Here is a 25685-nt window from a genome sequence, read left to right as displayed (position 1 = left end):
TACAGAAGTAAGCATGGATTAACACAAGATTTCTGATTACAACGTTTCGGGAATTCAAAAAGCTCAATACCAGTTTACATGAATTTTATGCATTACGTTTTAAAGCCACGTAGTCTGTTTCTCCAAAGAAACAACTCAAATCTGCCCTCTTACTCAGGCTCTTGTTTCTTCTGCCCTTCAGTTCAAACATCGAAAAATAAATGCAACCGCAAAACCAATGTAGACATCTCCTACTTACATGGAGACTATGCACATGGAAAGTTTCAACAGACTCAGGTGACTAACCTTGGGGCTTACAGTAAGATAGATGATAGACGGTTTATAAAATGGAGCAGTTCCCATGTTCCCTGCAAGAATGTTTCTCAAGTAGTTAGGTGACAACATAGAATATCCAGGAATTTAGAGGCTGTTTGGATACGTGGGTTTTAGAATCCGGGTTTTAGTTTGAAAGCGGTGAAAAATTCTGGATTTTACAATCAATTAGCCTGGATTTTAAGTAAGAAATCCAGGTTTTATAAATCTCTCCCCCATCCTGAGATTTCTAAAACCTGTCCAACTCTCTCGCTCGACGGAAAGAAGGGCGAGAAATCAGAAAACAACGGACGGTCTCCTTCTTTTATTGTCTCCCATTCAGGATTTTGAGGAAATCCAAGATTCTAAAATCTGCGTATCCAAACGGCCTCTTAATGATTATTAGTGGAAATACCAACTTCTTTGGATCTTCATAATAGCCTAAGGTTTCCTGAAATTTAAGCCAAAGTGGACCAGTCTCCTGAAGATTAACATTCTCTGGTCCTCTGAGATAAGCTTGAACGATGAACTCATGAGTTCTTTCTCTGCTTTTCAGAAAGGCATGGCATGAAAGTGAGATTGCTATTCAGTTCATAGTGCTCAATTCAGTTAGAAAGTGATGAATATTGATATAATGAGATACTTACCTCCCTTTGTATTCTGATAGCCAGGCCAAGTAGGCTGCACCAAAGTACATTGACAGAAATGGATTGTAAAAATCCTCTACAGAGTTGACTTTGTAAGCCTTATAGCCCACATCCCTTAAAATAAATGGAAAAATTCAGGCTCATTTCAGCGTTGGAATTGAAATTGAAAATGATAATATTTTAGAGAATAAATTAGAACTCGAGTAATCTCTCACACACATTCTCTCTCTTATGCATAACATGAACCGTTGGTTGCAGTAACCCATCTCTCTCTCTCTCTCATGCATAAAATGGACTGTTGGTTTAAGTATACCATTTACTTACTTGTAAAGCCAGAAAGCAGTGGGATAGTCTATTCCCATTATTCCACTACATGGACCCACCCCATTCACGAACCGCATGCTACTAAGCTCAGCAAGGGCAGATAAAACTGTCTGTGGAGAGATGAGTCTTAGAAACCAACTGAAAGATAGTTAAGCACGAAAGAGCTTAAAAAAATGCAAACTTCCACAAAAATGTGATATTGGATAATTTTGAAAGGATAGAATAAGATAATGTCCCAGACTCAAATATCCTTATTTAGCCAAGTTCACAAAACTGATAGTTGCCTTATTTCCCTCCCACCAATGTGTTGCTTGGGTGGAGGGCATAAGTAAGAAATAGAAAGATGCTTTATTCTTTAGGTTTCAAAAGAGATAGTTTTCTCTTTTGTGTTGTAGAGAATGACAACACATGGAGTCTTTGGTGTGTCGGCTGCCAAAGGAGAGAGAAAGAAAGAGAGAAGGAAAAAGAGAAAAAAGGGAGAAGAAGAAGAATAGAGGGTTTTCTATTTGGGCTTTTTTCTTGGGTTATTCTCTTGGGTTTCCCTCGGGTTAGTCTCGGTGTACGGTCTTGGGTTTGAGAAGCAAGGAAAGGGTTGCGGGTTTGTGATTAATCCATTGTAATCCTTGTATTTTGTTTTTCTCATAGTGGAAGATCGTGTTTCTCGCCCGTGGAGTAGGCTTGGCCTAACCACGTAAAATCTTGGTGTTCATCATGTGGCTTGTTTGTTTATTTTATCTTTTCCGTTTAATTTGTGCATGATCGAATTGTTTTGCCCGGCGGATTTTCTCAACAAGCGGTATCAGAGCTCAGGTGGAGCGATCGTCGAGGCCGGGTGGAGTGATCGTGGGTGTTGTGGTTGGATCGCGGTTAGCGATTTTTTTGGGTGGAAAGATTGCTAAAGAAGATTCTTGTTCGAGGTGGAGCGCAACACCGAGAAGTGCGAAATAATCTGAGATGGCGGTAAAATCTAGTTCTACCCAGTCAACATCGACAGATTTGACGGAAAGGGGAGTTTCACCCTATGGCAGATGAGGGTGAAGGACATCCTAGTTCAACAGGGCTTGGCTAAGGCGTTGAAGGGAAATGATGGGAAGTCGGAGAAGATGACGGGTGCCGAGTGGGAGGACATCGAGTCGAAGGCGGTCAGCACGATTCAACTATGTCTGGCAGATAGCGTTATGTTTAACGTTATGGAAGAGGAAGACACGCCTAAATTATGGGAGAAGTTGGAAAAGCTTTATATGTCAAAAAGCTTGGCCAACCGGCTGTATCTTAAGCGGCAATTGTACGGGCTGAAGATGCAGGAAGGCGGTGATCTTCTGAAACACATCACGGTGTTCAACGGGCTTGTGGATCAGCTCCACAAGGTTGATGAAAAGTTGAAGGAAGAAGACAAGGCCCTTTTGCTTCTTAAGTCTCTTCCTGATTCGTATGACAACTTGGTGACGACTTTGTTGTATGGTAAGGATACAATAAAGTTAGAGGAAGTCACGGCATCGCTCTTATGGAATGAGATGCGAAAGAAACCTATTCTTAGTGCAAATGAAGAGCAGGGGTTGGTTGTTCATGGTGGGAATCAAAGAGGAAGGTCGTCTGACAGGGGATCTGGTAAAGGCAAGTAACGATCCAGGGTTAGCGGAAAGGGCGTGCAATATTACCATTGCAAGGAATATGGCCACATCAAGTAGGATTGTCCAAAGCAAGCTGACCAGGTGGACAATGGTACTACGAATACTGTGGTGGCGGTAACGGATGAACAGAGCGAAGAGTTTGGAGACGTTCTCACAGTCTCCACAGGTAATCACACTTCTCCTCATGATGAGTGGATTTTAGATTCAGGGTGCTATGTTCATGTATACTCAAGGAGAGAATATTTTGATACGTTCCAAAAGACAAGGGCTGGTGTAGTGTCCTTGGGTGACGGGTCTACTTATGACGTCACGGGAGTTGGAACGGTGAAGATCAAGATGTTTGATGGAGTGGTTCGTACTTTGGGTGGTGTGGCGTATGTCCCAAAGATACGAATGAATCTAGTATCACTTGGCCGGTTGGACTCTAGAGGTTGTAAAATTTCAGCTGCAGGTGGAGCCATGAAAATCACACGCGGCTGTATGATTCTGATGAAAGGTGAGAAGTGTGGCGGATTATATCATCTGGTTGGGGATACGGTGGCTAGTGTTCCTAAGATCTCGATGGTTAGATGGACACGGAGTGGTAGCGCGTGCACGCGTAGGGTCTCTTTCGCAGTTGGTGCAGAGACATTTTTCCAGGTTGCAGACGATGGTGAGAGGATAACAGTACCTGCGTTGGGGAGGATGGATCGAGATCCCTCTCCAAGGTTGACTAGGTGAGTCAACGGGTTTGCAGCTACACATGTGCATTGGCCGTGTTGATCGAATCAGGTGGAGTCAGAACCAAGGTGATTCGAGGGTGTGTAGCTGGTACTTTAGAAGGCCAATGGTGGTTTGCGGTAATAGCGGACCGGTGGCGACATCAACGGGAAATCTTCAGGTGGCTGGGAAATATGCCAAGGTGGAGATTGTCGGGAAAGTTGCCTTATTTCCCTCCCACCAAAGTGTTGCTTGGGTGGGAAGGCATAAGTAAGAAATAGAAACATGCTTTATTCTTTAGGTTTCAAAAGAGATAGTTTTCTCTTTTGTGTTGTAGAGAATGACAACACACGGAGTCTTTGGTGTGTCGGCTGCCAAAGGAGAGAGAAAGAGAGAGAGAAGGAAAAAGAGAAAAAAGGGAGAAGAAGAATAGAGGGTTTTCTATTTGGGCTTTCTTCTTGGGTTATTCTCTTGGGTTTCTCTTGGGGTTTTCTCTCGGGTTAGTCTCGGTGTACGGTCTTGGGTTTGAGAAGCAAGGAAAGGGTTGCGGGTTTGTGGGTTTGTGATTAATCCATTGTAATCCTTGTATCATGTTTTTCTCATAGTGGAAGATCGTGTTTCTCGCCGTGGAGTAGGCTCTTAGAAGCACGAAGCGGGTGTGAGGGCGGGGGCGGGTACATATTTTGGCTAAATCTTGATTATCGATGATCAATTGGAAGATAATTTACAAATTAGGGATTTATAGCTAGAATACCCGTGATTTAATACAAATTTGTAGCTGAATGACATTTAACAATAGAAGCAAAGTAAACAAAAAAATCGTTCTAAAATCTGCAAAAATTAACAAAAAGAGGAAAAGAAAACAAAAGAACTTTAGGATGATGAAAATAGTTGTTAAATCAAACCACAAAAGGGAGGTCACTAAGGGAAACGAAATGGAAAAAGAGTCATTGCAGCGGTGAAAACAGCTAAGGAAAGGACTCATGGGATTAGAAATTTAAAACTAAAAGAATCTCCAAGAAACTTGACATTTGTAGCACAAATTTGCTGTCAGGAGCTAGTGCTATTGAGCACCAACCAGAAGCTGGTCACATGCAAAATTCTAATAAAATCCACTTGCAATAACTTGCTAGTGACAACGAATTATCAATCATAAATAAATAATTTTTTCTAGAAAAAAAAACATTTTCTCAAGTAAACATCAACATTAAGATTTCTGGGCATTCATAAGGTCCGACTCTTCATATAATCAAAATACACTTACAGGTCGTATTCCTTTTGTGTTGAAGTGTCTCGAGACAATGATTTCAGAAATAGCCTGTTAAGGATGCAACTATAAGTTGACAATAACAATCAAATTCAGAAAATGAATGGATATGGTGTATATAAAAAAGTTGGTAAATTAATATATAAATACAGAATGAAGAATACTGATTGACATAGTGGAAGGTAACATGTGTGTCTTTGCATTTGCATGTATGTGGAAGGTGTGTGAGCAGCAGGATATGAATCCCACAATTTCCCTTGGGGTCCCTGCGAATATTAGGAACATGACTAGAGGGATTATCTTTAAGTATTAGAAAGAGATAAGTAGGCGTGTTTCCGTTGAGTTTCACAAGATGCTACTCCCGCAGTGACAAACCAAGATATGTATAGATGGATAAAATTGCAATGTAAGGCAATAGGCCTTAACAGGGTCTTCTGAAATGTGGGTCAAGGCAATGGAAGGTGGAGGAGTAAATAGAAAGACCGAGGAGACATTTGAATGATTAGGGTAAAAAATTAATGAATCTTTTCTTGTTGCCCTAAATTTGTTAAGAGATAATAGACTTATCAAGAGATGAAAAATAGTGAAAGGCCTAAACATCGTAACCAGACCCCTATTAATGGGGGACCAACCTTCACAAAAGAATAGAAAAAAGGACCAAATACAAGAGTGGCGCACATTTGAAGAGAATTAGGGTTTTTTATTATTTTGTAGGTGTATCTTTATCATATTGGAGTTTTTCATTTTTAATGGAATTAGGAGGTTTTGGTAGTTTGTTTTAATTAAGGTTTACTATTCACGTCACTATTCACACACATGTTAGCGTTTTGTTACTAGTTTTATTTTTTTGAGGTTTAAGTGAGAAACTTCTAGAGATTAGGATGTTAGTTGTTTAAGTCATTGAGGGTCTATGTGTTACAGTTTTATTAGCACAAGTTTCTATTCGGGGGTCAAAGAGTTTCATAAAACGTTCTCAGGGGAGAATATATAATGTAAGCCTTAGGGCTAGTGAAGAAATGTAAAATGAAATAAGAGTTTGAGTTTGTTTGCTCTAGCACAAATCGTGGGAAACCCCACATCTTCTGTTAAGAGAATTTTCAAAATAAAAAAACGGTTTTGAAAAGTTTTTATAAAGAAAATATTTTTTTTAATGCTAGAAAATGGGTGCTTTTTGAAAGAGAAGGAAAAGTGCTTTTGGGAGACCAAAACATAGTCTCACATTGGAAACTAGATAAGTTGGAGAGGGGTATATAAAACTTCTCCTACTTATCTGTCTTGCTTTGTTGCACAAATGGGTATTGGCAAAGGGTGGACCCGCAGGACGGTGCAACGCACCATCTGCGCACGCGTAGCCTGGGCTGTAGGGCGCTAGTGGCGCTTTTTGGGCCTACTTTGCACTTTGCACTTCGCACGACACATTGACGCGAGGAGCGATTGGAGCGCTTAAATTTTTCCAGATATGATCCTAGCTGTTGGATCAAGACCAGTTAATCTCGGGCGGGTTAGGGTCGCGCTTGGTTGTGTCCAACGGCTAGTGCTAGATAGGGTTTGATCTGGTGTGTCAGATCATGGGTAATGGCTAGCATCCGATCGGGTGCAATTTGGTCCGTCAGATAGTGACCAGTCATGTCCCAACGATCACAAGTCGATCGGGTGTGATCCGGGTCGTGGACTGGTAATCATTCGTGATCTATCGACAGTGGGGGAGGGCGAAGGTTTACACAAACCAACAGTCATTCTAGGATATTTCAAGACCGTAGAATCGTGGATGGGCAAGATCTAACGGTCAAATTTCAAACTGATTTAAAAAGGTGCCTTGTACGGGTTGTTTTTCAAAGAGACAAGACGCCAGAATCTCTATTAAAAGAGCAGAAACCACCCATTTATAGAAGAATTCGGAATTCCTTTGTGGAGACTTATAAATTGAGAATTTTCAAAGCCTTAGACTCTCTTGAAAGCCTTTCTAAATCTGTTATTTACATTCTTTTAGAAGGTTTTTGTTCTAGCGTATTGTTATTATGCAGAAACAATCACTAAGGTCTCGCATACTTGTTCATCCAAAGGTGATTCGGGGTTTGTTTTCGTTTAGTGCAAAACGTCGTCAAACTTTTGGTGAAGAAATCACCGGGCTTCATTGTTTCTTGGAGGCGAATTCGTGATTCCCCTTGCACACAATTCGTGGGGGCGAATGTCGTCTTAAGGAAAGCGAGTATGCGCCTTGTATCATCTCATTTCCATATTCTATCATCTCCACCATCCATTTTCTCCAACAATCTTAAGACGATATTAGGAGATCTTCATGGCGCTATAATCCGTCAAGCAAAATGACCCAAGACTTTGTCAAATTGGAGCAGTTCAACAAAGGCAACTTCAAGTGATAGCAAAAGAATGTTCACTTCATCCTAACCACACTCAAAGTGGTCTATGTTCTCACTACTCCAAAACCGGTGGAAGGTGAAAATGAGACGCTTGCCCAAGCCCGTTGGAGAAGAAAGTTGGATCAAGACAACTACATGTGCAAAGGTCACATCCTCAACGCCATAACCAACGACTTTTCAACATGTATCAAAGTATGCAATTGGCGGGTGCACTTTGGAGGGCTTTGGAGGCAAAGTATCTTTCAAAATGCAGGCGGGAAGAAATTCGTTGTAAGTCATTTTTTAAATTATAAAATGATTGATTAACAGATGCAGTGTGCGATGTTATCATAACATTCAAATATAGCTACTAAAATAATTATAAGAATCCTTTTCTTATGCCTAATCTTACCGTTAGTTCTCCTCGAGAAAGGTATGGTCGCTTCTCTGCATCTTGGGAAAAGCGTACTTTTCCTCGTCTCTCTCCGGACTCTGTCCATTCTTTGAGGACATCAGGATGCCGCCACAACTCATCCATGTCTTCTTGGGAAACTCTCGAGTCCCAATATATCCATGTATCACCTGCTCGCACATGCATAACACAATTAGAAGGAAGTCCACAGTCCACACATTAAGATGAGATAAAGAAACTTATTCTTCTGACAGATGCATTAAGATTTTACTATAAAACAGTGGGACTTGAAAAAATTCATATGCTTGAGGCAATAGTGGCTACGAAAACTACTATAAAAGCAACTACTATTATACTCAACACTTATTTAATCCTTTATCTAGAAGCAATTCTTCATGTCTTACCATGTTACTCCAAGAGATTGGTTTTCCATCAAAAAGGGGATTTCTGCCAATAGAATCTCCTTTTCAATCACCATCAATGTAAACAGTTGAACTGTTATCATGTTCTTGCTGCACATCAGCCTATTGCTGGTGGCACTGCTGGGTTAGTAAAGGATTCTCTTGCTTATTAATGTGAGGATGTTTAAGTCTTGTGTGTTAATTGGAAGACATGAGCAACCACAATTGAATTATTTGGTCTACAAAAGCTGAGGTAGTGCATCTTCGACCTAGATAGTTATACCCTTGTACTTTCAGGTAGTAAACTGGCAGAGTTAGGTTCCATAAGTAGCCTACAAAAGAATCTTCATTCAATTTCCATGTTGAACACGCTTGTCTTAGCTCCTATCCATTAGAAATGGTAAAAAAATGGATGGACATCAGTCTTAAAAATGAACTAAATGGTTCATCAACAGCCAACGCGCATTTCCGGTTTTTCCTATATAATGTTATCTACAGTTAATATTGCGTGTAATTATGTATGTTATTCCAAGCAGATTGGTCACTTTTCATTTTCTTGTAACTATATTAGCTACACTTACATATACATGCCATTTGCACATCATTAATAAGTAAATCCCTAACAGCATGTGCGAGTTTATGCTCAATAAACTCTTTTGTTAGTCTCTCACACAAACAAAATGGTATTGTTGAGAGAATTCATGTAATAGCTTAGTTAGAGGTATTTTGGTCTTTTTCTTCTTTATGCAATAGGCATATTTATGCCTCTTCTATACCATAATAGAAAACAATGACATTTCTCTCTGAACTTCTTCTCTCCTCTCACGTTTCTCACGTTGACATGGGCTATTCTCACATTCCGTACAAGTGTTGGAATCCGGTGTCTCGTCGTTATGTAGTCTGTGCGGTGTCATATTCATTGAGAGCACATCATTATTCCCTGTGTCTGGTAGGAACTTGATCCTGCTTCCTCTGATTGTTCTTAGGGGGAGCATTTGTCTACCTCCATAACTCTTCCTGTTGTTTCTGATGACCCGGATGCCCTACCAGAATCTTTAGTTCAGACTACAGGGCTACTCCAGTCTCCAGGTATATTAGTGAGGACCAAAAGATGTTTATTACATGAATGAAATACCTCCAAGAGTTCAGACTCTACAAACCGCCATCTTCCTCAGCAGGTCATCCTTCAGGTCTTCCCATCACTTTGCATAAAGGTGCCCATTCTATTGCTGACTTCGTATTCTCTCCCAGTTGGAAAAGGCATGGAGGAAGACACAAGTGTGTTACATTAGAATCAGACTGGGAGTTGACTACTTTGCCTCCAGGAAAGCATGTAGTTGGGTATTGTCGGGACTACGATGTTAAATATCATCATGATGCCTCTATTGAGTGGTTGAAAGCTCATTCAGTGGTAAAGGGGTGCACATAGACCTTTGGTGTTCACTCCTTTGAAACATTCTCTCCTGCTGCGTACCTCAATTCCATCCAAGTCATTTTATCTATATTTGTTTCCTTGCATTGGTCTATATCTCAGTAATGCATTTTTGCATCTGATGAATCGAGGAGAGTTGGGTTAGTTTCTATTTTGGTTAAGAACCTTTAGAGTTATTTTAGAAAAGTTTATTCAAATTTGGAGATGTTTCCAGTTTCAGTTGAGTAAATTAATTATAGTTTCCTATTTTGTATTGTCCTTTTTTGGAAAGTCAGAGTTATGAACCTTATAATTCTTTTTGAAACTCTAGGCTGCTTAGATTGTGAGTTTCCAATTTTGTTTGGAGACTACTGATGCAATTCGTGGGGTTCACCATATATAATGTGGGCATTTGGCCAAAATAAACTCTAGGATGCTTAGATTGTGAGTTTCCAATTTTGTTTGGAGACTACTGATGCAATCCATGGGGTTCACCATATATAATGTAGGCATTTGGCCAAAATCATTATGATGAATTATGAATAAAAGTTTATGTTTGCTCTTTACAATGTGTGGATGTGATGTCATCTTTGTCTTGGTGTTATATCTTGGCAACCCAATGATGTGACGCCCTATGAAGGCCCTCAGTGTAATACCTTGGTTTGGTTGGTGCGACTCCAACTATTTATCCATTTTGTTCTTATATCAAAAGGTATTGGAATCTGTGCAAAATTTAGTTCTTATCCCTCTTTTCTTCCTATCTACAATTCCTAATTGATTTCCAGTTTTCAATTTCCTAGCAATATTGGGATTTTTTTGAATGTTTTGCAAACCCATGAACCACCCTCACAAAAAGATTATGTGCTGAATTTTGGCTACTTCTGTTTTACTTCCTGCTCAAATTAGAAATGCTGGTCTGGGAATTTTATTAACAGCTCTGGACTATAGATCTAGTTGATGATCTCTGGGAAATGCTGGTCTGGGAATTTTATTAACAGTTCTGGACTATAGATCTAGTTGGTGATTCTGGGTGCTTCCAACCTTCAAAAAGAGATTCCAAGAACAATAACCAACCAAGATTGAGCATAACCATAAGTCTCCTACAAACTTAACTTGGATTCTATCTAGTTAATTACCTAGCGTCTGTCTTTTTTTTTCCCAATTCAGCTCCTGCAGTTTTCTGAAAATCTCTCTGATAGATCATCCTATGTCATTGACATTTAGGCACAGCTTGAGGGGGAGTGTAGAAGAATACAAATAGGGCCCAGCACATTTACAAAAGGTTTTACTTTACGGGTATTTATATATTAGTTTTACGTCACTTAAAGTGATAAGTAGAGCGCACATCCTTTTGGATTTTTGAAAGTGAAGAAATATAGTGTTCATGAGATAGGTTTTCCGACCCCCGCTCTCCCTCTGTATTCTTCTTTTCTCTTCCTTCCATCTCATCTTCCCCTCTCAAATCTTGCCTCTTCTGATTAGTTCTAAGTCATCTTAATTTATGTTCTAGATTCATAGCACCATGATTTGATCATGAATAAGAAACTTCACATGTAGCACACGCCTAAAGAATGACATAAATTGGAAAGTGTGCAACCATAACCAAGAATCCTAATCTTAATAGAATTACTAGGCAAGTCATCTTTTAAATGGTGGAAGGCCTCAATTGATTCCTTGACTTGGTGACAATAGAGCAATTAATTGGTGCAGAAATCATTTGAAATGTCATTATGCAAATCCAGAAAGTAGTTTCAGAATGTTCCTGTAAGCATGCCTAGGTTAAAGAAGTGACTACCTGCCTTTGATGAAGCAGATACAACAGAACCATGCGCATCAGGAACCAAAGAATTATTTTCAGAGATCTGTGGTTCTCTGCATAACAATCAGAAAAGAGCAACTGATTTCAGAACTTAAATTTTCTTTTTCTTTGGATTGCAACTCTTTGAGGTGCTTTAAAAGAATTAAAGATGCATATTTCATAACTTTATACTAAACTTAATAGGCATACTCAAAACATACAGCCTTAACATAAACTACTAACCAATACCAGTTAGTGCTGAACTAGTATATACAAATAATTCAACCTGTTCAACAGATGGCAACATTAAGCCTTACAAACAACTGAACTTGTACGCCTTTCCAAAGACCGCTATAAATACTACGCATTTATCTTGCTTACTAATTTCACGATCTATACAAACCATTCATGTAAGTAGAGCATGAGAGTTGTAAGTAAAGGCATTGAATATATCTCACAACTCATATGATATATGAAGGCAACAATGAAACAATTAATAGCAGTCAATATTATACACTTTTCCTTTTTTTTATTGCTAACCAGTGCAAAATGGTGCAGGTTGACATCATCAATCATTAAACAAGAGCAAAGAAAACGGCCAAAGGAGAAAATAGAAAATGCACTAGCAAGATTTCCAGAGTGACATTTTGGGCTAAAGCACAAAGGAAACAGACTAAAAAAGAGGATTTCTGAATGTTTCCTTCATCAGATACCTTTTCTTCCAAAATCATACTCGATTTACGAATAATTTTTATTCCAAGTTAAAAAATAGCACCGAAAATCGAGTTTAGCTTCATTCTTTCATTGCATCCATTCGATCTTCTATATATTCTTTTCAATCAATATCCTAGATGTGGCTAACTTTGATTTTACAGAGCTCGTCTACATGTTACTCATCATTTTGAGACACTTTAGGACTGAGAATTGATGTTGATTGAATATCATCCTTACCATTCAATGTATCCTCAATTGTCGATTCTTTACTTCATCGATCTTTTGCAAATTTAGATAAGCAACCTTTACAAAAGAATGTGTTTTTCTTTTCTTTATAAGTTGCATCTTGGACATATCATCATGGTCCCCCTAGCTACAAGTGACATGCATTCATTGGGAATATCACACCACATTTATTCTTTGTACTTTGGTCCAATAGAAAAAGAAAAAAAACGAGTAGAAATAAGTACCTCACGTTCCCTTCATGAAAAATTGTATCTTGTACAGTTGGAGATGTTTTTCTTCTTTCAGATATAATTTTTCCAACATCTCCCTTGAAACGATGTTTTTATTGCATCCCCCATAGATAATAAGCTTACACAATGTTTCTTCCTAAGGTAAACCTTGGCCGGAAGATGTTCGATCGCTGCCATACGGCCCATCAGGCCATACCTCATGCTTGATGATCTTTGGAGGTGATAGATTGCTTTTGAACCAATGAACACTCTCCATTTTGATCTTTGGTAATAAAATCATCTTGTAAAAGGAATACTGTGTAGAGAAATTTTTATACAAAATTTATCATGTAGTTCAGGTATTATTGCCTTTATTCCCAAGTCTTAGTTCTGTTCTTGAGCTCAAAAAACTCAATCTTCATCATAATTTCGTCCTTGACTTCTATCATCATGATCTCAACCTCGAATTTTACATGTCGGAGCCCTGTGTCAATGATTAAGGGTTGATGCCGGTGTGTCCTCCATCATTCAAGTCCCTGTCAGCATCATCTTCATTCCCTGAATTCCGTCCATGCGATGAAACCACAACTAATGTGAATCAATCTAGTATTTCTTTCACCTTATGGGGAATCCTCTTCAGTTGATCAAGCCTTTTATGTGGATTAATAGCCTTCTTCATTTCCATTGCAAATCCTCAAACGATTTCTTGTATAAAACTTCCTTTGATTTCAATTGATGCAAGTAAACAACAAGAAATCCACCAAAAGTAGAAAATTATTAGGAGAATAGAACAATCACACGAATAATCCAATAGATCTTCACAAAGAGTTCTAGAGAGGGATAAAACGAAAACAGATTTGATCATAATGAAAATATATTTGATCAAATTATGATAAAAATAGGATAAAACCCAAAACCAAAAGAGAAAACTAGTAACTATTAATTTGCCTCTAGAAAAGTGCATCAAAACTTCATGCTTATATTTTTAAAATATCTTAAAACCCTAGATCAGTCCATGATTTTAAATTTCCGTTGAAACTGACACGAAACGACCGAAATGTTTTCGCTTCCATCCCTACCGATACACATAGCGAAACTAACACATATGCTAAAATAAAAATCGTAAGTGCATTAGTAGTATATTATATCAGTATTAAAAAAGGGCGGCCCAGTGCACGAGGCTCCCACCATTGCAGGGTCTGGGGAGGGTTAGATGTAAGCAGCCCTCCCCAGACATGCGTAATAATGCATGTCACTAGGTGTTCAATGTTGTTAAACCATCATAGATAGCTATCTTGCTTGTGTGATGGTTTCTACGTGTGTATTTGTGCCTAGTCTAGCATTTCCTGAAATTTTATCTTAAAATTCTATCATTTTCATATGCTTCCATATGTTTCTATGATTTCACAGTTCCACCAAAATTTTCAACCAAAACTGAAATATTAACTTTTCTATGGTGATCGAAATTGAGACCGAAATCGAAATTTAAAACCTTGGTTGAATCCTAACCATTGTTATAGGAGAAATTATATTATGAAAGGCCGTATAAACATGTAAAGGTGGTACGATAGAAGTACCACCCTTGATATTTGATCCAACAGCAGCTCCACAAAAAGTGAGCTGCTGTTGGATCAAATATCAAGGATGGGATGATGAGTACGTGCTTATAAGGCCCTTCATCGTATAATTTCTCATTGTTATAGTATCAATTCAGCTCTTAGATAAACGTAAATAAAACCAAACTTCTATTTTAGAACAGCCCAAAATAAAAATATAAAATGTATTACATGTTGTTCTAAAAATACAATTCACATTTTCTCTATATAAGGCCTACCAAAACTTACTGAAAATTTACTCAAAAAGTAAATAAAAATTTGCATAAATTATTACAACTATTTGAAACAGAGGCATGTGGACCCACTTGGATGTTAACAATACATTCCGAACACTTCTCAGACATCCTGAAAACTATTTGTGAACTGATTAATGATGCTCCCAGCGATCCATAAACATATCAGTCGTTAATGCCACTGTAAATATTGTTTGCTAGTCACGGTTATTTGAGAATTGGTTCTTATATTGACACCATGGTTTTAACTTTTAAATTTCCCCGAAATGACAGAAATGTTTCTGTTTCCATCCCACCGAAACGAAATCTCAATGAATTCCTTCCACGTCATTATTTCTGACCGAAATTTCCCAGATTTTACCAAAATTCCTGAAATTCGACTGAAATTCCTGAAATTCAACCAAAATGATTGGAACGACAAAAAAAGAAAGATGTTATGATTTGTATTTCATTTCACTTCATTAAAGTAGAAAATGATATTTGGTAGGCAACATCATTGAATTGCACAGTAAAGTAATTGTATCTTACGCATGAGATGTCGGTCGGAATGGACCGATAATACATCATAATTCTATGTGGTATTGACATAGAATTGGGATCTTTGGAGGGGAGACTGGTCATTGTAATTTCTTATATTTCATTGCATTGTACTTCTTCATTGACTTTATTGTTCCAGACATGTGCGACAACACATTTCACTAGGTGGTTGATGTGATTAAGCCATTATGGATGGCTTTCTTGCTTATATGATGGTTTCTAAGTATGTATTTATGCTTATTCTAGCTTTTCCCAAAGTTTCATCGAAAAAATTTCATCATATGTTTGCATATGCTTCTGTGATTTTACAAGATTTCAGCCGAAACTGAAATGTTTCCATGCCCGATCGAAACCAAAGTTTAAAACCTTGATTGACACAAATACAAACAATGCTCTACTTCCTGTCATTTCATATTAGTTTCGTATTAGTTGGGGGTAACCTGGATATTTGGCGGAGTAAAAAAGTCTTCGGTGCCTAGATTGAGTGCAGAGACGGACTACAAATCCATGGAGTACATGAGTTAATGATGTGACTTAAGTTTTTACTGTCACAGTTGGGGTTTGACACACGAGGTCCAATATGACTGAACGAAGCACATTGAGGTGGATCAAAATTTTATAAAGGAGAAGTTAGAGATGGATTGATTTGTACTACATACATCAGAACTAAATCACAACTAGCATATATACTCACTAAGGGTATTTGCAAGGTCTAGGCTGCCTGAGATCTCAAACAAGTTGGGCATTCTTGATATTTTTGCTCCAACTTGAGGGGGAGTGTTGAGATGTAGGGATAATATTGTATTATTGGCTTTAAGTCAGTTAAGTGACTTATGTTGGATGTGGGAGAGCCCACTTGGGTTTTCCTAAGTGATGAATAATAAAAGGAGTTTGTGGGGTTGGGTTTTCAAACACCAAAGACTAATCCCCATCTTCTCTTCTTCTTTTCTTCTTTATTCTGTCTTCCCTATCTCCTACAAACCTTAACTTCTTGCAGGTTTACTTTCAACTTCTAAGGCAGAGAATGAGTTTAAAAATTCCAGAAGGGAACTTCATTCCTTGTTTAGTAGAAAAACCAAATTCAAATGAGAGAAGAATTGCAAAAATTTAGCTTTATACTGCTTCCAACTTGTTTTATGCATGTCTAGAACATTATTTGCAGAAATATAAGGGAATTTCCAAATTAATTGCTAAATTTAGTCGGTCATAACAACCTCGATGGTAGACTCTGTTTAACAGAAAGATAACGAAGCCAATAGTTCATTGTCGACTTGTGAGTTGCCTTTTTTATGCCACCTTTGTAAGCTCTAACAACAAACTCGTCACTTCTTTGTCTGCAAACATAAGCTATAATGTTAACAATCCAATCAAGCAAAATCAATCCATTATATCATATAATTCATATGAAAAACCTACATTTGAACAATGATACAACAAAAAGCCACCTATTACAGCATTAAAGGTATTGTTTACAGCTATTAGGAAATGCACTATAATCGTTAGCATACTTTCCATCATAGCCTGATAGCCATTTTATATAAGCAGCACCAAAGTATACATTTATGAAAGGCCTGTACAGCAGTTCTGGATTCCCTTCTATATTCCCGTGTGCCTCGTATGCCCGATAACCCATCTCCCTACAAGGGAACTACATCATTAACTTTTGAGAAATATAGATTTGAAAAAGGGAAATGATTTTAGCACTCCAATGTTTTGATATGTCGTGAAATTAGCATCTTTTTTTGTTTTTAATTGGCGTTGTCATAGCTTTTTGGGAACTGTAAATAACCTTTTGGCAGCCCTTTAAACACTTGCGTCACATATCAAAACATTGGAGTGCTAAAGTCATTTCCCTTTGAAAAAATGCCACGTTTTCCAAGTTCTTGTCACTAACATCTAATAAATGAGTGTGATAATTATGTGTGTCATACCTTACAAGCCATTCTGCTTTTGTTGGAATCATTTGCATCAACCCCACAGTAATCTCTTTGGTTTTCTTATTATAACACTGTGCAGTGGGTTGTCTGTCACTTTCAATTTCAGCAATAGCACAAATCATGTCCTGCACAACAGGGTAAGGATGCCAAACTTGGAAAGATTAAGGATCAAAATGAATGTGATTCTTTTAGCTTAATTATGAATTTCTGAATATTTAAACAGCAAGATATGTTGTATTATTAAAATTTGGGATAAAAAATTCATGGTAAAGTTATTAATGCTTTAGTTATTATTATTATTATTATTATATATATATATATATATATATATATATATATAGAGGAAAAGGATTGTACGCTCGAGTGTACCAAGCTTATGGTACCCTCGAGTGCCCAAATCACATGGGTCCCACATTTTTTGTGGTGAACCAAAGCATTCATTTGCAAGGCCCTATCATAGATAGGGTGTGTAGCAAAAATCAGCTCCATTCAATCATCCTAACCACTCCAAAAGTGGGCAGATTTGTGGTCTGTCCATTTTGCCCTCCACAAATGGATGGGTTAGGATGATCCTATGGAGCTGATTTTTGGTACACACCCCATCTATGTAAGGGCCTCTCAAATGAATGCTTTGGATCATCCTAAAAAAGTGGGCCCACATGTGATTGGGCACTCGAGCGTACAATAAGCTTGGTACGCTCGAGCGTACAATCCTTTTCCTCATATATATATATATATATATATATATATATATATATATATATATATATATATATGTGTGTGTGTGTGTGTGTGTGTGTGTGTGTGTGTGTGTGTGTGTGTGTGTGTGTGTAGGATTTCAAGCGTAAGACAGCAAGAACAAGCTTGAGAAGACAAACCATAGGCAGTTAAAAATATGAAGATACTACGGATGCCTTGGAGTTTGCTTACTATTAATTACCTATACACAAGTTGGAATTCAGAAGAATACATGACACAACCATACTAATCCACCTTGAACCAAGAGACGGAGCAAAGCCAGAAACCAGAAAAGGTGGGCATGGCATGTGATATTTAAAAAATTAAAGAAGCAAGCACACCAGCTAGTGTATTGAATCCATGAAACAAGAAGAGTTGAGCTTTTAACTCATGATTCCTACAAGCCAAAAAAAAGAGTAGGCTAAAAAAATTGCACCTACACCATGGTTTATATTTACAACATCAATAAAATAATTTGGAAAAAGACATAGAAAATTGGTTCTTACTGATCCCTTATTGAAAAATGCAACAGATCTTGTGTTAACATTCGTGTGGCCTTTTACTCATCTTTACCTTGATTTTTGCATGCACAATATAATAAGATGTTACTTTTCTGATGTAACTGGCTTTATCAATTATATGTTATTAATGCACATAATTTTCTGCATATGATGACAATGGAGCTAGGATTCTTAATTAGCTAATCATAAAATTAACCAACAATCTTTGAAATGAGAACACGTTGCTTGCAACTGGACTGAGCCTTGATGAGCAGAAGAAGACCAATCACCCTTAGGTGATAAGCCTGTCTAATTTTTCAATGGATTTTTCAATGGATTAGAATGACACTATTTTCCCATTTATGAGCCAACCTGAAAAGACAGTGATAAGTCAGACGACCCAAATGATTCAATAAGAGCTTATCCTACATAGAGGGACCATTAGACAAGCTTTCCTAGCCCACCCTACAGCAATGTGTGTGATAACAGATGTGGTAGAGACTTACTACCTACAGCGAGTGAAAAAATTCAGCTAAAAAGCAGAAAACTTGCAAATTTTACCAAAAAGCCTTCTCTCTTGTTTAGTCTCTGTTGAAGCGGATGTGAGTCGTAGGCCCCATCATAGGGCTCCAAGTCTATTGCAGGTTCTCATGACTTCTTTCATTTTCTTTGCCCCAATTCTCCACTAACACTTTCTTTTAAATATCTATTTTATGAATTCTTGTGACTATCTTATTGGTTACCACATTCTCACTTCTCATATGTGTCATGTACGAGCCGCCACCCCTCACAACCCAATTCATTCGTGTAATTCTTTGTTGTTGCCATATACAGCACGCAACAAAGAGGGAAAATGTGAATACCAAAATTACAAAAAAGAAAAAGGGCTTATCAAATACCCTAGGAAGTTTCTACATTTTCTAAGACTATAAAGATCCATTACATTTTCTTCAGGATTCCAAAATAAACTACCTTCCTATGTTACTCTTTGAGCACACGTCCTTTTGGGCCCTCGCCATTAAACCGTCTAGATATGGGATCTCCCCAACATCTTATAAGGCTTTATTTTAGTCTACAATACATATCCTAATAAATAAATAAGAAGAAAAGGAAATCTAAAGAAAAAAGGGCTCACTCGACAAACTTCATCTTTCATATTCTCAAGATATAAGCCGGAAATTAACCCAAAAAAATTCCCAGATGTGCCCTTCCCAAGAAATTCCCAAAACAAATATGACTACAAGGTATAGATCAGATCAAAATTAAAACTACGCCACCCACCCTCAAGAAGTATTGTGCGGCAGTGATGTGGAAAGCATTTCTCCTAAATTGAGTTTTAAAGAAGTATGCATTGCAATCTGTAAATCTCTAAATGGCCTTTATAGAGGGAAAAGATGGAACATGTGGGAACTAAAATGGCCATAATCAAGGTTATTATGAATATACGAGAACTGTTTCAGTAATTACATATGAATTTCTTTTCATTTTTCTGTCTGCCGAACAATTTTAGGAGATTTTATTTCTTTTAAAGTATTGTCAGTGTCAAAATCTATCTATACAGACAGAGCAGGAATGATTTTCACAACGAAGAGACAAAAATTTAATGCATGGCATTTTCTAGACAAAGTCCTGGTTTCTTGATTCCTTCAAGAAAGGACAGTGCACTGCAAGGTTATATTAAAAGTTTGAGGAATCGCAATACGCACTCATGGAAAATTATAAAATAAATGAAATTCATCCAATTGCATTTTGGAAATTTTGAACAGTTAACAGATAAAATGTTTGCAGAATGCATTCTTTTATGGATTACAAAGTAACTAGAGAACACTGAAAAGTAAGATAAACTTCTACATTCTATGAGTAAAGGAAACAAAAAAAACAAATGGCAATACTATATAGGCAAAACAATAATCATAATAGCAGGTACCGGGTCTATTTGCAGTTTGAAGTGTCTGTGGACAATGATCCCAGCCACAGCCTGAAAATATATGACAAGAAAATACATAGAAGTGATGTCAGAATCTGAAGGTGAATATAGGCATAGATGTTTCTTTCCCTTTTTTTTTTTTTTTTTTTTCTTTAATTGATAATTGCTGTTGATGAATATTATGAAGTTCAAAAGTTAATTCATTACTTTTCCCTTATATAAGTTATTAAATATAAAACATTGGGTAAAAAAGACAACAGCTACAAGTCGTCTTCAGAACTTCACAGCCACTCAAACTTCGGTATATTAATCAAACTTGCACTGAACACTGACAAAACTATAATTACATACTTGGTTTCGTTTTTTCTGCCAATTCAAATCCCAGGATTCTAACTTCAGAAAATGCGCTACCATTCAATCGTAACTTTTAAGCTATGATTTGACACTTTGAATTTATTGCTGACACACGTTGCATGTCGTGTCCAACACGATACCCGTGTCCACACGTGTCGACACTCCTTTAGACACTTTTAAGTATATTGCTAGAAGCGTCAGTAACTTTATATGTATGCATGTGTACGAGTAGGCCACTATTTCTAGATTTTTAAGGGATTCCATGTCAGATATCGCGTATCAATGTAGAAACTCGGCACACTAATCTGTCTACACAAATCATGATTATACGTACTTTCTACTTTAGCCGTGTCCCCGTTTTTAAATTTTGGGAGTTTGCGGTTTCCGACACTCCGTGTCCGTGTCAACACGCGACACTCGTGTTCGTGTCCACAAATCATAGCTTTTAAGCAATTATTATAAAAACGAATTGAGCTTGGATGTTGAAATTGTTGATCCAGGGACGAACATGGCATGCCATATGCAGCAATAGTTGGGAAAGTGAGGTAAATCCAAGCTACAAAATTGAGCACTTACAGATGCTTTTAGGTAAAAGTAAAACCATATTAGTTTCTGAAAAAGTGGGTGTAACCGCAAGTTTAAAATAGTTGATGATTATTTCTGTATAGGCTCCATTGTACCTTGATGATAAGCGTCTAAATATCATCTCTAACATGTCCAAGTGAATAAATTCTAACTGTCCTGACCAGAGGTCACCAACGAAGTAAAAAGAGTACGACGAAAATTCTCAGAAAGGAAGTCTATTAGAAGGGCCCTAGCTAATCATCCCATTAAGAGGACTGACAAAAACTAATATTATTATGGCCAATTGCAGTTTCTAAAAATGCATCCAATATTAGAGGTATAAGAATTTCATTGTTTTACCTTCATTTCAGTCTGTGTCAGAAAAAGCTGTCCATCGGGATCTCGTGAGAGGTGAACCTTCTGTCCTTTAGTTTCTCCAACATCTATCCATTCCTTGCTCACTTCAGGATCCACCCACATTGCTTCCATGTCATCAATATCCATACAATCATCCCAATATTTGAAGTTGACAGCCATCCTATGAGAAATATGATGTTCCTTACACCATTAGAAGGCCAACATCAATGAGCAATGGAGTGCCCCCCCGGAGAAGGCCTAACAGTAATGATCATGAATCATAAGAATTTACTTAATCATATGTAGTAAGAATTTATACAGCCATATAGCAAACACACTCTGGCTGTGTAGATTATTGAAACCAAGTATCAGAAAGTAAAAGGTCTCACACGAGTTTTATGGCCAGATAACATGGCATTCACTAGAAATTTGTATTATGGTCTTCTCTGAAGCTTGCCGCTACCAATACAGAGCCCACTAACTGCATTTGGATCAGTGTAATAAGTAGAGAAGAAAAGACATAAAAATAAAGTGCACAATATTTCCACTTCCATCCATAGATTCATATATCTAACCAACTCGGCTTATTTAATCAGAGCCAAGGGACTTGATAAATATAACATGGTCTCATAGCCATCAAAACAATATATTACAGACACTTGAAAAACTTGTGATGCATGTGTCAGCCATGGCCCACCAATGATTGGCATGAGTGGAGGCCATGAGCTGCTTATGGACCCAAATGACCCTTGAGTAATCTTAGAGAGATTGCTTTTTCTTAAGTTTAGTTAGTATTTTCCCTTATTTAAAGGTTATTCTAGTTGGACAAAAAAATGTGCATAGTTTATGTTAAAGTGGGGGCCACTTAAGGGAGGGGTGGCGCAAACCTAGGGCTCGCGGATTCTTTAGAGAACTTTTAGGAGCATAAAGAATCTAAACTTTCGACACACAGAGAGAATTGATCAATTTTTTTTTCCTTTTGAAAATGTGAATTAATCAAATCTTAGCTAGGGTTTTCACACATACGTTAATCTTAAAGATAATTCACCATCAAGCTTAATTCGTCCTAAATAAAACATGCAAGAATAGCTCAAATCAAATAATATGAGATCTATAAAATCATGACAGCACGTCGCAAAAGTCCGTCTCAATCTGACACTATATGAAATGATAAATACTAGGGTCTAGAATCACCAAACGATATTTAGGGTAAGGTCAATATAAGGGTCTGAGGGTGAGTAAATGGCTAAAAAATGATAATGGCAGCAAGATCTGGTCAGTGAAAGGAACAAAGATGAAATACGACAGGTCTCACATGATGGCGTGTGCCTCAACCTCGAATAGCGCAAAGGAGAGCCCAAGTGATGGAGGAGAGATAGTGGCAGTCCCGATCTGTCCAAGGAACTGTATAGTTTGTACCATACATTGCTTCAAATGTCTGGATTTCATAACATATTATTGTCTAGTCTACATGGAAAATTCATAAATCTAGTTGAAGAGGAGGAAGACATTGGTCATCTAGTCTATGATAGCGAACCATATGTGGCAGAAAATGAGGACATCATATGGAGTGATTATGGTGGGACATTAGTCATCCAAAAGAGTATGATTTCCTCTAAGGTTGAAGAAGACTGGTAGGACATGGACATCTTCCACTCTCAATGAATGCACAACAGATGGGAAAGTGTGAAACTTAATTATTGAATGGGGCAGATGTGAGAACATCATGTCTCAGATCACAGTTGAAAAACTCCAACTCAAGACAAAGACGAACCCTAGGTCGTACAAGATTGCAAGGTTCAAGACAGGAAGCATTGTTTAGTTTCATTTTCATTGGTATATCCTATAAGGATGCGGTATGGTAGTGCCTATGGACACCTGTCTCATGCGATCATGACATTGTCCACGATGGATACTTGACCATGTATGCATTCTACAAAGATTTGGTGTCGAGGTTATTCTGGGGCCATCAAAGAAAGTGATGAAAAGCATACGAAAGGATAAGGAAACAAAAACTTACTTTCGATGGTATATTTCACAGAGAAATCCCAACAGTGGAGTTATTAATTTGCTAGTGGTTAAAGAGGCCCAAGAAGCTACTACTATATTCCCATAGACTACTACTGTTGATGCAGGAATGTGGATGCAACAACACTACTAGAGATCAGCCTCAAGCTTACCAAACAAACCAGCATATAGGATGAGTCTCAAGGAATGAGCACGAAGAGTTTTAGAGGCAAGTAGATGATTTGTTGCCTAGGGATGTGGTCAGAAAGGGTATGACCCCAAGTGCAGTTCCATTACGAAGCAGTTCCATTGAAGTATGGCATTTCTTGATGTGCATTGAAGCAGATATCCATTTTCCACAAACACATATCACCATGTACACAATCCATTGCACGACCTGAAGTTACGCTCTTAATGCGACAAGCAATAATTAACTAGTTACTCTCTTAATGCAAAAAGAAACAATTAACTAAGTCTTTTAGCTTTGCCAATGACAGATTCAATACAAGTAAAAAAAAAGGGAAATGATATCAGCGCAACCATATTTTGATATTTTCACTAACCCATCTTGTCTTTTAGTATTTAAATGGCTGTCAAAAGGTTATTACATTTCCCAAAAAATGCTCATGAGCCAATTAAAGAAGAAAAGACAGCTGGGCTATGATTTGTGGACACGGACACGAGTGTCGCGTGACAACACGGACAAGGAGTGTCGGACACGGCAAACTCCCAAATTTTAGAAACGAGGACACGGCTAAAATGGAAAGTACATATTATCATGATTTGTGGACACAAATTCATGTGCCGAGTTTCGACATGGATATGCGTTATCTGACATGGAATCCCTTAAAAATCTAGAAATAGTGGCACACTCATACACATACATACATATAAAGTTACTGACACTTCTAGCAATACACTTAAAAGTGTCTAAAGGAGAGTCGACAAGTGCGTCAGCAATAAATTCAAAATGCCGGCCAAATCATAGCAGCTGGGTTTGTGCAAATATCAAAATATGGTTGTGCTGATAACATTTCCCAAAAAAATGATCACAAAACAAGAATGCCCATGGTTGTCACAAATCGAGAAGGCTAATGGGCAAGATATACACTGGGGGATCAGTATATAAAATGAAAAATTCATGCAATACATGCAAGGATTAAGCACTCCAAGTTTCATCATTATCGCATCAATAAAGAGAATGCCCACAACATCAATCCACTTAACTTGTTCCCATAACGACCATACAGCAATTTATATTTTCCCGCAAATGGTTCCGAATGAACAATTGAACAGTTCAGCTCTCTAATACATTGACTCCAATCTGAATAGGATGCATACATCAATCGTTCATTAAACCACTGATCAAAGGTATATACATTTTAAGGATTTAATTTGGAAAATGTGAACCAAAACTAGGGTTAGATTAAACTATAGATGTGTTCTAATTGGAGAAGGAATAATCACCCGTTATGCTTAGCTTCATACTACGTTTAAATATCGAAAATTTAACATAAAATCAACAGCAAAAACATATTAAAATCCCATAAACCTAATGAGATCCCTTTTCACGAGAGGAAATCGTTGGCTCTGTGTCAGAACCCTAGCTTGTTAACCAAATAAATGCGAAAATTCGAAACAGAGAGAGGGCTGAAAGATAATTGCAAGATTATTTTACCAGAAGAACTGAGATGAATCCATGAGAAATTTCAATGAGAAAACAAAGGGCTCGAGCCTTTTCTAGGGCAAAATCTCGAATTCGTTTTTGGTTCGGTAAATGCCTGTAAAAAATGGATTTGTGGGAAGGAGAAACGGTTTTTTTGTTTTTTATTCTATAAGCAAATAGAAAGGGCGATGAGAAATTCGCCCCTTGTAGGATAATTCGCATCACTTTCACGTTAAAAAAGCGTTAAAGTCTGCCACATCTCCTCCTTTAAAGGGGTGCGAATTATCCCACAATGGGTGCGGATTTACCATTTTATTCTATAAGCAAATGAAAGGGCTATGATAAATTCGCCCCTTGTAGGATAATTCGCATCCCTGTCAAGTGTTAAAGTCTGCCACATCCCCTCCTTTAAGGGGTGCGAATTATCCTTCAATGGGTGCGAATTTACCATTTTTATTCTATAAGCAAATGGAAAGAGCTATGGTAAATTCGCCCTCTTTAGGATAATTCGCATCCCTGCCAGTTTAAAAAAAGCGTTAAAGTCTGCCGGCCTTTACAGTGGTGCGAATTATCCTACAATGGGTGCGAATTTACCATTGCCCAATGGAAAAGTCTAGCTGGAACCAACTTAAAATGGGACAGTTAGTTGCAACTTGCAAGGTTGTCTCGAGGTGACACGTGGCAATCCGGTTGGAGTAGTGATGTGACTAGGGAGCTTTATACATATGGTAAGCTTCACTTAAAAGAAGGGTATTCCTCAAGGTTTGATATTGGGGTTTGTAGGACCTTGGACAAGACATAGGACCTCTTACTTTTGGATTTTAAGAAATGATTTTGAGCCC

At 37.7% G+C, this 25685-nt stretch overlaps 1 protein-coding gene across 8 annotated transcripts; it reads right to left on the bottom strand.

Annotated features, from left to right (window-relative positions):
- On the bottom strand, window positions 1–24990 carry LOC143854661 (transglycosylase). Of its 8 annotated transcripts, none has more exons than XM_077364732.1 (14): window positions 24856–24990; window positions 21562–21651; window positions 21174–21428; window positions 19896–19946; window positions 16725–16855; window positions 16302–16430; window positions 16008–16127; window positions 11236–11312; window positions 7629–7798; window positions 4857–4910; window positions 1263–1372; window positions 939–1052; window positions 707–836; window positions 1–347 (listed from the first exon to the last, which is right to left on the bottom strand). In XM_077364732.1, exons 3-14 carry the CDS (start codon window positions 21348–21350, stop codon window positions 294–296), a joined length of 1317 nt encoding a protein of 438 aa, XP_077220847.1. In that variant the 5' UTR covers window positions 21351–21428; window positions 21562–21651; window positions 24856–24990; the 3' UTR covers window positions 1–293. The 8 variants fall into 8 exon arrangements, with proteins under 8 accessions (XP_077220847.1, XP_077220848.1, XP_077220845.1 ...); XM_077364733.1 differs by having other exon boundaries at window positions 21174–21351; XM_077364730.1 differs by lacking the exon at window positions 21562–21651 and having other exon boundaries at window positions 1–175; window positions 286–347; window positions 21174–21351; window positions 24856–24874.
- Between the last annotated feature and the right edge of the window lie 695 nt (window positions 24991–25685).

Source organism: Tasmannia lanceolata, unplaced genomic scaffold, assembly GCF_043159265.1.
Source record: "Tasmannia lanceolata isolate RefF3 unplaced genomic scaffold, GAP_Taslan_0.1 ptg000020l, whole genome shotgun sequence".
Classification (NCBI taxonomy): domain Eukaryota; kingdom Viridiplantae; phylum Streptophyta; class Magnoliopsida; order Canellales; family Winteraceae; genus Tasmannia; species Tasmannia lanceolata.
The sequence above is the reverse complement of the archived record's forward strand: the minus strand, read 5'-3'. Positions and strand labels throughout refer to the sequence as shown.

What these genes read in the sequence shown, in the direction of transcription:
- LOC143854661 (XM_077364732.1), bottom strand. Translation starts at nt 21,350, where the DNA reads ATGGCTGTCAACTTCAAATATTGGGATGATTGTATGGATATTGATGAC. An exon ending in TCAAACTGCAAATAGACCCG is followed by an intron (nt 16,856 to 19,895) that starts GTACCTGCTATT and finishes CCTGTTGTGCAG; the next exon opens with GACATGATTTGTGCTATTGC. An exon ending in TTTCTCGAGGAGAACTAACG is followed by an intron (nt 4,911 to 7,628) that starts GTAAGATTAGGC and finishes CATCCTTAACAG; the next exon opens with GCTATTTCTGAAATCATTGT.